Source organism: Ochotona curzoniae, unplaced genomic scaffold, assembly GCF_017591425.1.
Source record: "Ochotona curzoniae isolate NIBS_2020 unplaced genomic scaffold, NIBS_Ocur_1.0 contig_50, whole genome shotgun sequence".
Taxonomy (NCBI): domain Eukaryota; kingdom Metazoa; phylum Chordata; class Mammalia; order Lagomorpha; family Ochotonidae; genus Ochotona; species Ochotona curzoniae.
The window spans coordinates 1,588,514-1,602,192 of NW_024466446.1; the positions used below are offsets into that span (position 1 = coordinate 1,588,514).

The window sequence follows — 13,679 nt, forward strand, 5'->3', positions numbered from 1 at the left end:
ACCAACTTACTGCTTTATGATCACTGCCTGAGTAAGGCATGTGTCTTCATAAAAAAAAAAGTTACTGAGGCTCAGTGCAGTAGCTTAGTGGCTAAAGTCCTCGCCTTGCATGCACTGTGACTCCATATGGGCACTGGTTCGTATCCCATTGGTCCTGCATCCATCCAGCTCCCTGCTTGTGGCCTGGGAAGGCAGTAGAGGTGGTCTCAAAGGTTTGGGACCCAGCAACTGTGTGGGAGACCCAGAAGAAGCTCCTGACTTTTGGCTTTGGATCAGCTCAGCTCTGGCCATTGCAGCTGTTTGGAGAGCAAATCAATGGACAGAAGATTTTCCTCTGCCTCTTCTCTCTGTATACCTGACTTTCCAATAAAAACTAAAACAAATGTTTTTAAAAAGAATTTTTAAAAATGCATGGTTTCTGCAAGTGCAATTTCTTGCTGGCAGTAGCATAACTCTCAGGATGTTTGGTTTTCAAGAGAACTGAATTTCAGAGCCTTTGCTCCATAAACGTCACCAGTGTGTGTGTGTGTGCTGGAATGTGAGAGCAGTCCCACTGTGGAGCCTCCTGGGACCTCTGGAGCAAACCTTACCTGCAGTGGCACACAGAGGCACGAAAAGGATGGGACACAGGTTTGCTGGCCAGCAAATGGAATGAAGGAAGAAGGAAAGATGTCACAGTCTCAACCCAAACACGCACACACACACACCACCAGCCTGCGACTCTTCCCCTCATTCTTTCAGGATCGTTTGTCCAGCAACACGGTTACCTGAATCTCCTAGAATGAAATAAGAGAAAACAACAAGAAGAAAGGAAACTCCTTGGTAAAATTCTTTGGCACGATGAGATGATTCTCCCTTGTTCCCGTGCACTCTCTTGCTCCAAGTTCTGACATCCAAAGGAGCCCATAGTGTTGGTTGAAAATCACCCACCCCTTCCTTGTTTTGTGCCTTTAGGGACCCTGCTTACGGCTTACATGATTTGAATGCTGATGTTGCAATTACCCTCCTTTGCCTGGTTGTGCACTGAACATCCAGAGAAAGTAAGCTACATGCCAGGGTAACTGACCACTAAGTGGCCAACGTGACCTTGGCCCTCATTCTTCTGCACTGGATTCAGGGGCTCTAGCCATAGTTCATTCCAAGATCACTGGGGCTGAAGAATCAACTGTTTAAACACTGTTTTTGTGCACTAGTATTCTTAACTAGCATGGATCTGGGGCAGGCCTGGCTTTGGGACTGGCTTTGCAACACTGTTAATCATTTCACCTTATAGTTTACTACATAGAGCATTGTCCAGCCAGTCCGAATGGAAAAACATCCTCACAGCAAGATGCAAAGCACTACGAATCACGTGGACATCAGTGTTAAGTGCTGCTCTTAAAATGCTCTACAGAAGCTGGACAAGAAACTCAGTAGGTGGGGCTCATGAAGAAGATTCTATCAGTGTTGAGGTGTAGTAAAGTAGTGTAGGTTTCCAATACCAAAGACCAAGTTCTGGAGTAGCATCTCTACGGTCTTTACCTACAGAGCACAAACAGCAACCAGGGGTTGGGCAAGGATGGCATCTTGCTAATGTTGCTAGGAGGTGCAGCTGCAGACACATTCATGCAGGTTAGACCCTGGAGAAGGCCAAGGCAGGGCTGGGGGAAGGAGAGGTGACTTTCTCTTGAAAACAAACCAGTCACACAGGCAACAAGCGAGCACACAACAACATGGAACAGAGAGGCGCAAGTGCCAGGGTGAACAGCTCAGCAAACCAGGTTAGCCCTGTAGTCTCAGCGAAGGCTTTGATAAGCGGGGACAGGCAGCAGCAGAACCAGCCTACTGATGGTATTCACTCCCTCCTGACGTGGGCAACAGGTTAATGCACAGAACCCATCTACTCAACCTGCTTGATTTCACTGTTACTCCAAAAACACTTAAGCTCATCTACTGAAGTATTCAGAGAGAATTTAACCTAGGACAGCAGCAAAGCAGTGAGCCTGTCTCATTCACAGCATGATTGCTCCTTTAGAACAGAGAGGTTTGAAATGTACACTGGGATCATCGCCCGGCAGCTTCAATTTATGTGGACAGACTCTTCTGTACTTTTTCCACTTTTCAGAATGAGCTCAGGCTACTCTCACAGCCAGCCTTTGTTTAGTTTATTGAATTTTGTCCTTATTTCCAAAAAGCAAGTAAATCAAGAGTGACCCTATTGTAAGAATTGGATTGTGCTCCAGTTGTCGGTTTCATGGTTAAGCACAGAAAGGTAGATTGTAAAGCCAGTTGTCTGTCATCTTCAGCAAGTCGGGCCAGCCTTGGATCTGAAGGGTTGAGCAAAGTTTTCTCTTTGCCATTGCTCCACAGCAGCTAGGGCTGGGTCAAGGTACCATTTCAGGTCCGACAGTGAGGCAGAGTAAAGAAAGATTAGGGTAGGGCACCTGTTGGCATTCCTTCTCATGGTGAGGTTCTTCATACTTATATGGAGGTAGCAGTGTGTGGGATTGAAGGGGACAGATGTTTGATTGGAATAACAAAGTGTCCTTCTGTTGGTTAGAAAGTAGAGTTTGATGCGGAGCCAAGACTCTCATTCCCCAGTCCTCGTTAAGGAAGAGAGAATGCAGACAGCAACAGCCGCATGTCAGCTCACATGGCCTCTGAAACAGCTGGATGCCACAGTGATGCTTCAGGATTCAGAGAAGCAGTGCATGCAGCCAAGAAGTCAAAAAGCCATAGAAGCTTTCTGCAGTCAACCATGTGAAATGTGTTGCTTGTGCCCATCTGACTTGCTGTAAAACCCAACTTCATCAAGGCCACATAGACTCTCCAAGTCCCTAAGAAAATATTTGAAATACAAAATACACATTTCTCTGTCCCTCATCCCTCACTTAAATGGGTAGAACTTTGGACCTCAAAGGGCTCTTATCCTGCCCCTATTTGACGTGGCTTACAGAAAAGTACATTTCAGGTGGGGGAAAAAACTACCAGGCAGAGTCAAAAAAGATTTCCTAAGGTTTCTGAGGAGGATTCCGAAGATTGCTTTATAATAAGAAGCTCCTCTGTCATGGTGATCCTGGTGTCGCATGCGGAACCATTCAGTCCAACCCTACAATCAACTGACAGGAATTGCAAACATACTGTATGAAGTTGGGCAACTATCACTTCTGAGAAATTTGTGAAGAAGATGGTAACTGGGGATGGGGTTGTGGCACGGTAGGTTAAGCCACCATTTGGAATACCTGCATTCCCAATTGGAATGTCTGGTTGGATCACTGAGTATTCTGTTGCTAACCCAACTTTCTGCTAAAATGCCTGGGAAGGATACACATGGTGGCTCACATTCTTGAGTCCCTGTCACCTTCAGGGGAGACCCTCACACAGTTCATGTGTCCTACTTGTGGCCTGGCCCAGCCCTGAAAGCAAATGGAAGGCCTCGCTTTCTAATCATGTCTTTTTTGTCAATATGCCTTTCAAATTAACAAGAAAATAGATACTTTTTGCAAAAATAAGAAGATGGTAGTATGTGAAGAGTATTTATGACACGGAAAAAGTTTTTGTTTAGGCTTTCCAATGCTTATTGAATTGAGTGTGCAGTAACAAACGTAGCTGCAGAGTTGACTGCAACACAATATCTTAAAGATGTCATGTTTCATTTTCTTTAAGAATGTCTCCCCTTGTCCCAGCACCCAGGTTTGCACAGAGTTTGACTACCTCCGTGGGAAATGACTCTCCGGTAGGGCTCAATGACCTTCATGTCAATCCGCTGCTCCTGTTCCCCAATCACCACCGTCCGCCACAGCCGGTTGTCCTCTCGCTCCTCCTCGGCTGTGTATTCTGGAATGGACTCTGACTCCTGGCCAGAACCTTTGTTGGCTGTGGGATCTTCTGGAAATGAAGCAGAGAACAGGTCTAAGGGAACAAGACCTCCACAATGGAGGCAACCAATTGCCTACACCGCAAGCTCCCTCCTGGCCAAGCCAACATAATGTGACTCCGTGTCTCGGGTGGCTTCTCTAGAGCTCATCAACGTATGTTTCATGGACTGAACACCCAAGTTCATTGCTAAGTGCTGAAGATGAAGCTCAATGCAAGGCTGGCTGTCTTACATCAACAGTAGTCCAATGGACTATAAACCAGTCAGTTTATCCTAGGTCTTGTAGCTTAAAGACTGCAGGTCCTTCTGCTGGGGTCGCCAGGAAAAGCAGCAGAGCATGGGGAAAGTGCTGGGGTCGCTGCCACTGACATGGGAGATCCAAAAGAATCCTCTGGCTCCTGACTCGGGCCTTGTTCAACTCTGGCCGTTAGGCCATGTGGAGAGTGAACCCGCAGATCCGATGGCACACCCTTTCTCTGTGTCTGTTTCTCTCTCACAGAAGAAAACATAAAACATGTAGTTTTCATACTTCAAGGTTAAAGTTATTTATATATATATAGACACATATTTCACCCCTCTTCTGTGATTACTGTTTGCATTTTACAGAATATAGCTGTTCAGATGTATAGCATGTTTTCAACATGAATTTTTATTTTATGGAAACAGTATCTGAATATATACCCCCCCCCATCTGAAAATACAAGTGGACTTTAAAATTCCACTCAGGTTACAATTGTGCTCTTTTTGTTTAAGACCTGAAAGCATGACTGTGTCTAACTCTGTCTACATAATTGTGTCAACTAAATAAAAAGAACTGTGTCTGCTTTAATTACCAGCTTGCACAGTCGCCACCCCTTTGCTTGACAGCCTTACTATTTATAAAAATAAAAGATTCAGAAGTGGTGGACAAAGCTCTGCACAGCAACAGGGAAGTGGAGGGGTGGCAAGGCAGGACCAGCAGGTCATACCACAAGTGTCTTCTGAAGAACTTTATATTAATATACAAGAAACCTGCAAACAAGCTGGTGGAAGCTAGGATTCAAAGGGAAGTTTATTTTGGTGCCTGTAAGAGACCTCCAAAAAGCTTAGGAAAAATACATTTCATGAAAAAATAACCATGTATGGATTTCAAACTTTTTCTGTGCCAAAATCGACTTTTAAGACTCATTTTTCACGAAGTTTTTGCAAGAACTCTTGTAATAGCAGAAAAAGGCTACTTTTGGGGGGGCAGCAGTAGCAGGGGAGGCAGTAACTGGGGAAGATCGTTAGAATGGCAGAAAAGACTGAATTCAAGACCTTCTTCTACCTCCTACTTGTATGTTTCAATCTACAGGATCAAAAGCCTAATAATTACGCCAGCCTTCCGTGTCCACGGCTTCCATATGCACTCAGCAAATCAAACACAGATCAAAGCTCCCTGCTTGTGGCCTGGGAAAGCACTCGAGGGACCCTGCATGGGAGACCCACAAGAAGCTCCTGGCATTGGATCAGTTCAGCTCTGGCCGTTTTGGCCAGGTGGACCAGCAGAGAGAAGATCTCCTTCGTCTCTCCTTCTCTCCGTAAATTTGACTTTCCAGGAAAAATAAGTAAATCCTTAAAAAAATAATCATAAAATTTTATAATTCTTAAATTCTGGCATTTACAGGAGTCATGCAACCAGTCACCAATAGTTATTGAGGAACAACTGCATAGAAATTTATGAAATGGATGATAAAGATAAAATATGCATTCTACTTAAGTATAAAATATTGTAGAACAAATAATTTACTGCTTCTTTTTTGTTTTAAGTTGAGGAAATGAAGCTCTAAGCTTTGTGAAGGCATGGTCTAAATGTACAGCGGTCACAGCTGTTGCTTGCTGGCTCACTGACTTGTGGCTGAATTAATTAGCGAAGCCAATGAAATTACTCATTATGTTCTGTGAGTGGAACCGCTGGCATGAGCATGACTCTAAAGTCAGAATTTTGTTTAATTGCAGCATTGCTTTTTAAGACTAGGAGCTTTTATTGTGAATAGAAAGAATATGTCTTCCCAATGCTTTCACCTCCAAATATTATTACTTTGAGAAGAAAACAGACTCTTGCTAGCCTTTTTTTAAAGCAAACACTTTAGATACACACATACTTTTTTTTTTGTCTCCATGCAATTAAAAAAATGTAATCATCCCAAATAGATTGTATACCACATATTCTGATCAAAATAATATGACTAAAGGCATTTTTGGTAGTACAAAAAAGCTAACTGCATCTGAAGATAAAACCAAATAGTAAACTGGCAAGCATACACCAAACACCTGTTCATATCTGAAAAGTCACACTGTCTAGAAAATTATGTGTTCAGTGCGATAGCCTAGTGGCTAAAGTCCTTGCCTTGAATGCTAGGATCCCATATGGGTGCCGGTTCTAATCCTGGCAGCCCTGCCTCCCATCCAGCTCCTTGCTTGTGGCCCGGGAAAGCAGCTGAGGATGGCCCAAAACCTTGGGACCCTGCACCTGCATGGGAGACTCGGAAGGAGTTCCGGGCTCCTGGCTTCAGATCAGCTCAGCTCTGGTCGTTGCTTAGGAAGTGAACCATCAGATGGAAGATCTTCCTCTCTGTCTCTCCTTCTCTGTGTGTATCTGCCTTTCCAATAAAAACAAATAAATATGTGAAACACGTCTGATTCTAGAGATCCGTGGGGGCCTCTCTGAGGAGGTGGCGGTGACTAAAGTCAGAAGGAGAGAGAACTGCTCAGCTAAGGAGCTGGGGAAAGAAACATTCAGACCATGGGAGTACCTACAGAGGAATTAGTAAACCTTGCCCTCTCTGCTCCAGATCTTACCTTCCAGATTCCGTTCTCTTCTTCTGCCAATCCAGCCCCAGTTTTCTTCCCAAACAGCATCCAACTGCTTTCCTTCCCATATTCTGATAGCCTGGCATAAGGCCTGGCAGAAAGTTGGGATTTGATAACTATAGTGAACCTGAGGTACAACTTCTGCGACCCACACCTGCTTCAAGCAAAAGCATCTAGAAACCGCAGGAAGGAGCCACCAGCACAAGAATGGGGAGGGGGTGGGACTTGTTCCTGGTTTCCAATCAAATCATCTTCCACTTATTTAACTGAGCAACCTAGCAACTTACCGTGGCCAGGGTACTCAAAGGAATCTGCTTCATCAGGAGTATCAAGTTCGTCCACGTTGATATCAATTTCATCAGGACTGTCCAGGTTATCATCAGAAAGAATGGACCCTTCACTTTGGTCAAGAGAAAGGTTGATATTTGGGGCCGTGAGCTTGACTCTCCGAGGATGAGAACCGATAAGGTCCAGAGAATTAGGAGGTTCTAGAGGAAAGAAACAATCAGGTAAAATCAGGCGTAAGAACCTAAGCCACCAAGGGAGAGTTTGGGCCAAAATGTGAACCATTACCTGCCAGGAGAGACAGACTTCTTACAAACCTTTGCACAGCATAAGGTTCCCTTCTGAACAGCAGGCTCTGGTCTGACTTCTTTCAGACCCGCCAGCTTTGGTTGATGGAGATTGAAAGCAACGCTAGCATACTAGTCTCTGAACACCCCATACTTAGATTTGAAAAATTGACATTGCTCTAGTATTCTATGAAGTGTATTAAGAAAACAAGCCAACCTACGTATATACTTGCTAATAGTCCGTGTGATGTCTGCTCTTGTAGAGTAGAGGTTAACTTTCTATCACTGTCTGTAACTACAAGGTCAGGATACACTTAAACAGCAGAATGATGAAAATTTTTGAATGATTATACAGTTTTTAAAGTTGTGATAATACAGGGGAAATCAGTGGAGATACGGAGTTGTGGGAGGTGGCAGTTAAGGTAAATTCTTGAATCTGTAGAACTGTATAGTAAAAAGAAAAAAGAAGAAAGAATTGCATCTCTTGTGTTCTCAGATACTCCCAGAATACTTCTCGTCATGTCCTAACAGTTCTGTATATGATCTTCCTTTGAATGGCCTAGGTTTGTTTTTGTTTGTAACATAATTGTTTTCCTAACAAACCCTGCAGTATTTTCCAAGGTTACATTCTGTGGACCTGTAACAGCACTCACTAGCCCTTCGTTTATTTGAAGGACCGAAGATGCCAGTGATAAAGAGACAGCTTCCACCCACAGTCTCACTCTTCAGATGACTGCTGTGGCTGAGGCTGAAGCTGAGCGCCCAGAACTTAACCCCGGAATTCAATCTCTTGAACCATCTCTGCCATCTCGCCGGATCTGGCTGGAAACTGGACTGAGGAGTCGGAGCCTGGAGTGGAAGTCAGGCGTGCCAATGTGGGATGTGTGTGTCTTAGCTGCTAGGCCGACTGCTCACTCCAAGCATGACCTCTTACGCCAATACTGCTTAAAATAAGTTCCTGTAAGAATGACCTTATGCTGTTAGTAACAGTGCCCCCACCCTTGCCCTGTGGTGTGTGTATGTGGCTGTTTTTGTGGTTTTAATGGAAGTAGAAGAGCAGTTTATAACCAGGCTCACGTTGCCGAATGTAATGAGAAGCACATTTAGTCTCTGTCTCTGGCATCAGGCCCCTAGCTCCTAAATCTTAGGAATTTGCTGAGTGATAGGAATGCCGTTTACTGTTCATGACAAGCCCTCATGGATCACACCTGAGGTTGTGATCATGCATTAACATGAAGTGGAATTCCTAAATAGCTTCTTATGTACGGCTGGTCAACCAAACGAGAAGTGACCAGCAGACTGGAACTTTCTATCCCACCCGCTGATCTCTGGTACAAATGTGAGAGGTTAGAGCTCAAGTTCTATAAAAACTTCAACACCATTGGATAGTATTTCAGGCTGATCAATGAACTAGGGTGCTGGGAATGCAAGACAATTGAAGTTCATCTGTAATTCAAACAGAATTGCACATAATGAGGGTTCAGTTAGTCTGTTGGTAAAAATAAAAATGGGTTCAAGGTGAATTTCACGGTATTTCAAGAATAAGGAAAAACTATCAGAGGAACAATTAGATGAATCCTGCTCAGGGTTGGGAAGTTTCATTCAAATCATGTGGACTAACAACAACAAAAAAATATAGTAAACATTTTCAATAAATTGTTTCCACTTTCAAGCATTCTCGTAATTATGAGTAAATTTTGTCATTTAGGTCATTAGTAAAGGTCATGGTATAGAATATAGCCAATTATCATAGGAATAAAAACATTGCCAGATAAGGTTGTGGCCCAGCAGACAAAATGTGCTCCACACCATCGCACCAGGGAGCATCAATATTCAAGTGAGCTCTGAAATTAGCCAGTGAGCCTAACATCTCCCTCTGACACCTCTGCTTCGCTCTCGCCTTTTATAACTGAAATCTCAGGTTGGATGCACAGGAAGTGTTCCTTCCACTGAATAATGTTTGGATGTGGAATGCTGCTGCAGGAAACAAATACATGCTCTCCTCACCCGGCCTCATGTCTGCACTGTCGGGACTCAGCATTTCCTCCTCAAGCACGCTGTCCATGCCTACATCCTCCGGCAGCGGTCTGAAAGAGAGCGAAGCAAAGAAGAAAAACTCATGTGGAATACGATTTTCTATGAAAAGGGAATTCAGAGAGATCAGGGCGATGTGTATGAAGCCAAGTGAAGAACAGCAGCCTTTGTCACCCAACCACCTGGAATGTCAATTATTTTAAATGAAAGAAACTTGGGGCAAATGCAGAAACAGGCTTCCTTCAGGTACCCTCCCATCTGATCCAGTCCGTATGCCAAGGAGTTTTTACAAGCTTAACTTCATCACAGGAAGATTGAAGTCAGTCAACACAGCCAGACACACTTTTGACACACGCTATTGTTTTCTATTTTTGGTCCCAAGAGAATCATTTTACAAATCATTGTGTATTCCGTGGGCCAGTAAGACTTTGTCCTTAAGCTGCATTTGTTTTTCCACTCCACTGATTCTCCCAAATACACATTTGCTGTTCCCTTGCTATCCCCTTGTTCACCCCTCCTATATAGAAACAGGAGTTTCTGAAATTCCTAAATGTGATTTTAGTCTGCCCTGTGATGCACTCCTTTTGCTTTAAGTCTTCAGGTTTTATTCAACACTGATCAGTTAGGGAAATTTCAAAGGAAGTTGCCTTTGCCCCTAGACAAAAATGTGTAGTGAAGCCATCTTCAGTGGCCACGACTGAGAATAAAGCTTTTTTACACTTACTTCGAAGAAGGACTGCTGACACTGACATTACGGACTTCAAGCACCCCACTGTCACTGGCATACAGAAAGTAATTTCACCAGCTTACAAATGTAAACACGTACCAAGTAAAAAGTCCAGCAACAGGACATGTGATCAATGAATAATACTTCAAAGAACAATTAATATAGATTTTTCCAAAAAGAAAAGTAATGTGTATGCTTTGGAGGAGAGACAAACTCAAGCACGCTGACCTCACTTCCCTTGGACAACTTGGAACTTTTGGGGCTTCTGGTTAGCTAGATTGACTTGGGCAGACAGCCTCCCCTGCTGGCCTCCTGTTGTGTTTTCTGAAGCAAGGAGACACCATTACGTCACGGAGTTGTAGAAAAAAGAGTTAAGTAGAGTGCCTGACGATCCTGAGAGAGCAGAAATTAATGCTATCTTTCTACTTTTTGTTGAAAATTTAAATTCTAATGCTGGGAACACAGTTCTGGCTAAAATTTACCACCGCAGGCACAGCATGATAGCTCAGTGCCTAAATCCTCACCTTGCATGCAACAACATCTCATATGGGTGCCAGTTTGTATCCTGGCTGCTCCTCTATCCTTCCAGCTCCCTGCTTGTGACCTGGGAAAGCAGTAGAGGTCGGCCCAAAGCCTTGGGACCCTGTACATACATGGGAGACCCACAAGAAGCTCCTGGCTACTAGCTTTGGAGCAGTTTAGCTCTGGTCCTTGCGGCCACTTGTAGAGTGAAGCAGCAGATGGAAGATCTGTCTATAAATTTGTTTTTCCAATAAAAATAAATACATATATTCTTTAAAGAAAGATTTACCATCTCTTGCTTCTAATCAGAGCCTAGCCCAGGACCTTCTGTATTGGCCTATTGAATATGACAAATAAAAGGAATACACAAGAGAAAATTATGACAAGTCTACACTTCTAAAAACCTAACCATGGTTCTCCATGCATTTCTCTAGTTTATGGACAGTGGAATAAAGTTTATTTTAGTGCATTAAAAAAACATGCATATGAGGGGCCTTAAATGTGCTTTCGAAAATATATTTTATGAAAGAAAACTCATGGATTTCAATTTTTACGCCACAATACATTTATCTTTTAATTCTATTTTTCACAAACTTCATCATTAAAGACAAGTGTATAGGGAGCAGGATCAGAAGTGGCGCAGCCGGGACTTGAACCAGCAGTGTCATAAGCAGCACGTTAACCTGTCACCACCAGTCTGATTCTACCGTGGATCTTCACCCATGTCTGGACCTAGAGGGGTCAGCAGCTGTGGTAATACTCCTGCTGTTCACTCACTTCCTGGCGTTTGCTCAGCTTGCACTTCCCAGCTCCCTTGGAAATGGCATGACTTGCTTTGGCTTCTGAAAAGTGGCACTTGCACTCTCTGGGCAGAGAACCCAAAAGCAAGCGTTGAGGGGTAGGCAGGGAGCGTGCCTCTTCTGCCTACTTTGATGGTTATGGGTAAAGCTCACTAGGAGTGTTAGCAAGAAAGAAATTTTCCCCAGACATAGTGCTAACTCGCGACAGCATCATCATCCATCTAACGCACTCCACACAGCTGAACGTTGATTGTGTCTAAGGGAATATTTGACACATGGTATGCTCAAACTTTTAATTCTTAATTTAAATAACCCATTTCTCATGTTCCCACCTACACTCAAACTGACATGCAGAGCTTCTTGTTCGGGTTGCTAAAGCACAATAGAACATTGTAGTGAAATGGGGAGTGAAGCTCAGAAGTATGTGAATATGCATAAGCTTGTGAATGCCACAAGCTTGAGTATCAATGCGTCATTTTGGGACCATTGTAGTGGTGGTGCAGCATGTCCAACTATCACTTAGGATGCTGGTCTCACACTGCACTGCCACATGGAGTTCTGTCTGTTCCACTTCTGATCTAGCTCCCTGCTAATGTGCCTGAGAAAAACCATGGGTAATCATCCAAGCACTTAGACTCTTGCCATCGATGTTGGAGACCCAGCTCAAGTTTGTGGCTCTTGGCTTCAGTGTAACTCAGACCTGGTTATGGTGGGTATCTGGGCAATGACTCAGTAGATGGAAAATGAACCCCATGTCTATCAGCCTTTTGGATAAATAAATACAAATAAATAAAAAGTCTTGAAAACAAAACAGAAGTATCTCACCTTTATGACTTTTTTCATAACCATCTGTAGCTTTTAAACTTACTGATTTTTTTCTTTGAATTCATTTACGTAAGTTATTTCAAAAATTTTTTTTTATCACTGGTGTATATGGAAACTTTAACCTAAAGAAATGGTCACATAAATAGAGGGCAAAAAAACCCCATTAAATAGCTTTACTCTCATAAGGCAAAAACAACTGGTATTCTACAGTGTGTTGCTGTGTTGCTAAACTAGGATATTCCATAAGTCAGGTGTGTTCAGTAGATTCTCACCTTACCTTTGCAAGTTTCAATGGGTTTATCTGTAATATATTTCTAAACCTGAAAGAGACCAGGGGAAATCCTATGTCCTAGAAACAACATGTTAGTAGAGAAAGATGATAAAAAGGGAACCCCACAGGGCTTCTGCAGGAACCACAGGCCTTAGGGCCCCCCACAGCAGTACTGACTGACCTCCAGTGCCAGAAGGACGGCCCAGATCTGAACTTCTAAATATGGCTCTTGGCTTTATTAAAGAACTGCCCCTTTAATGAAAAGGGAATAAGAAAAAGAACTATTTTCCTGAAAGCGTAATGTGTGTAGTAGAAAATAAAAGGAAACCTACAAAAATTGGAGACATTTAGTTGTGTGCCAAGTATCTGCATGATGCAGGAAATGCAAATAAAGTAATGAAAGCTGGTGCTTGCACTGTGCTTACATGGTTGAATGGTTGTCTGCAACACCAGCATCTCATATGGGTGTAAGTTCATGTCCTAGTTGCTTCACTTCGGATCCAGCTCTCTGCTGATGCACGTGGGAGAGTAGCAAATGATAGTCCACTTCTTGGGCATCTGCCATCCGCTTGGGAGACCTGGATGGAGCTGCAGGCTCTTGGCTCAGCCTTAATTACTGCAGCTGTTTGGGGAGTGATCCAGTGGATGGATAATCTTTCTCTCCGTCTCTCCCTCACTGTCTCAGTACCTTACCTCTGCCTTCAAACAAATGAAATTAAAAAAAAGTGTTAAAATTAGACTATGGTCACTGATAATCTTAGGCTTTAGGGTTTTATTAGAAAAAATATGAGACTAATTCACTTAGCTAAGCCACTCTTGAATTTTCAACCTACAGAAGCCTGAAGATAAATGCTTGCTGTTTGCAGGTGTTAAATGGTGAGATGACTCCTTAGGCATCAAGAACCAGTTAATATATTCTGCATCCTGGTGGACCTCTTTACTAACCACCTGGGTATCCAAGCCCTAGACCAGCACTCATCTTTCTTCCTTTGCTTTTTCTACCATCTTTTTCTCACTCAGTTACCCACCTCGTCTCCTAGGTTTCTCTCTCTCTCTCTCTCTCTTTTGTTTCCTCTCCATTCTGACAGCTAATGCCTTGGTTCAAACCCATTGTTTTTTTTTTTTTCTTACAGAAACCTCTTGACCCTTCCTTTTTGTTTCATTTCACATCCCACTTTCTCCAAATTGTGAACAGGATATCCTGCATCGCCAACTGGATATACTTCTTAATGTGGTCCTT

The 13,679-nt window shown here is 43.2% G+C and overlaps 1 protein-coding gene across 1 annotated transcript in view; it reads right to left on the reverse strand.

The window, feature by feature from the left end:
- The window catches only part of PRUNE2 (prune homolog 2 with BCH domain), a 109,704-nt gene that overhangs the window by 17,442 nt on the left and 78,583 nt on the right, over positions 1-13,679 (reverse strand). The window contains exons 10-13 of the mRNA XM_040988749.1: positions 9,268-9,347; positions 6,976-7,176; positions 3,694-3,867; positions 768-776 (exon numbers count right to left, since the gene is read on the reverse strand). Coding sequence (XP_040844683.1) covers positions 768-776; positions 3,694-3,867; positions 6,976-7,176; positions 9,268-9,347 — 464 coding nt within the window. The remainder of the gene's footprint in view (positions 1-767; positions 777-3,693; positions 3,868-6,975; positions 7,177-9,267; positions 9,348-13,679) is intronic.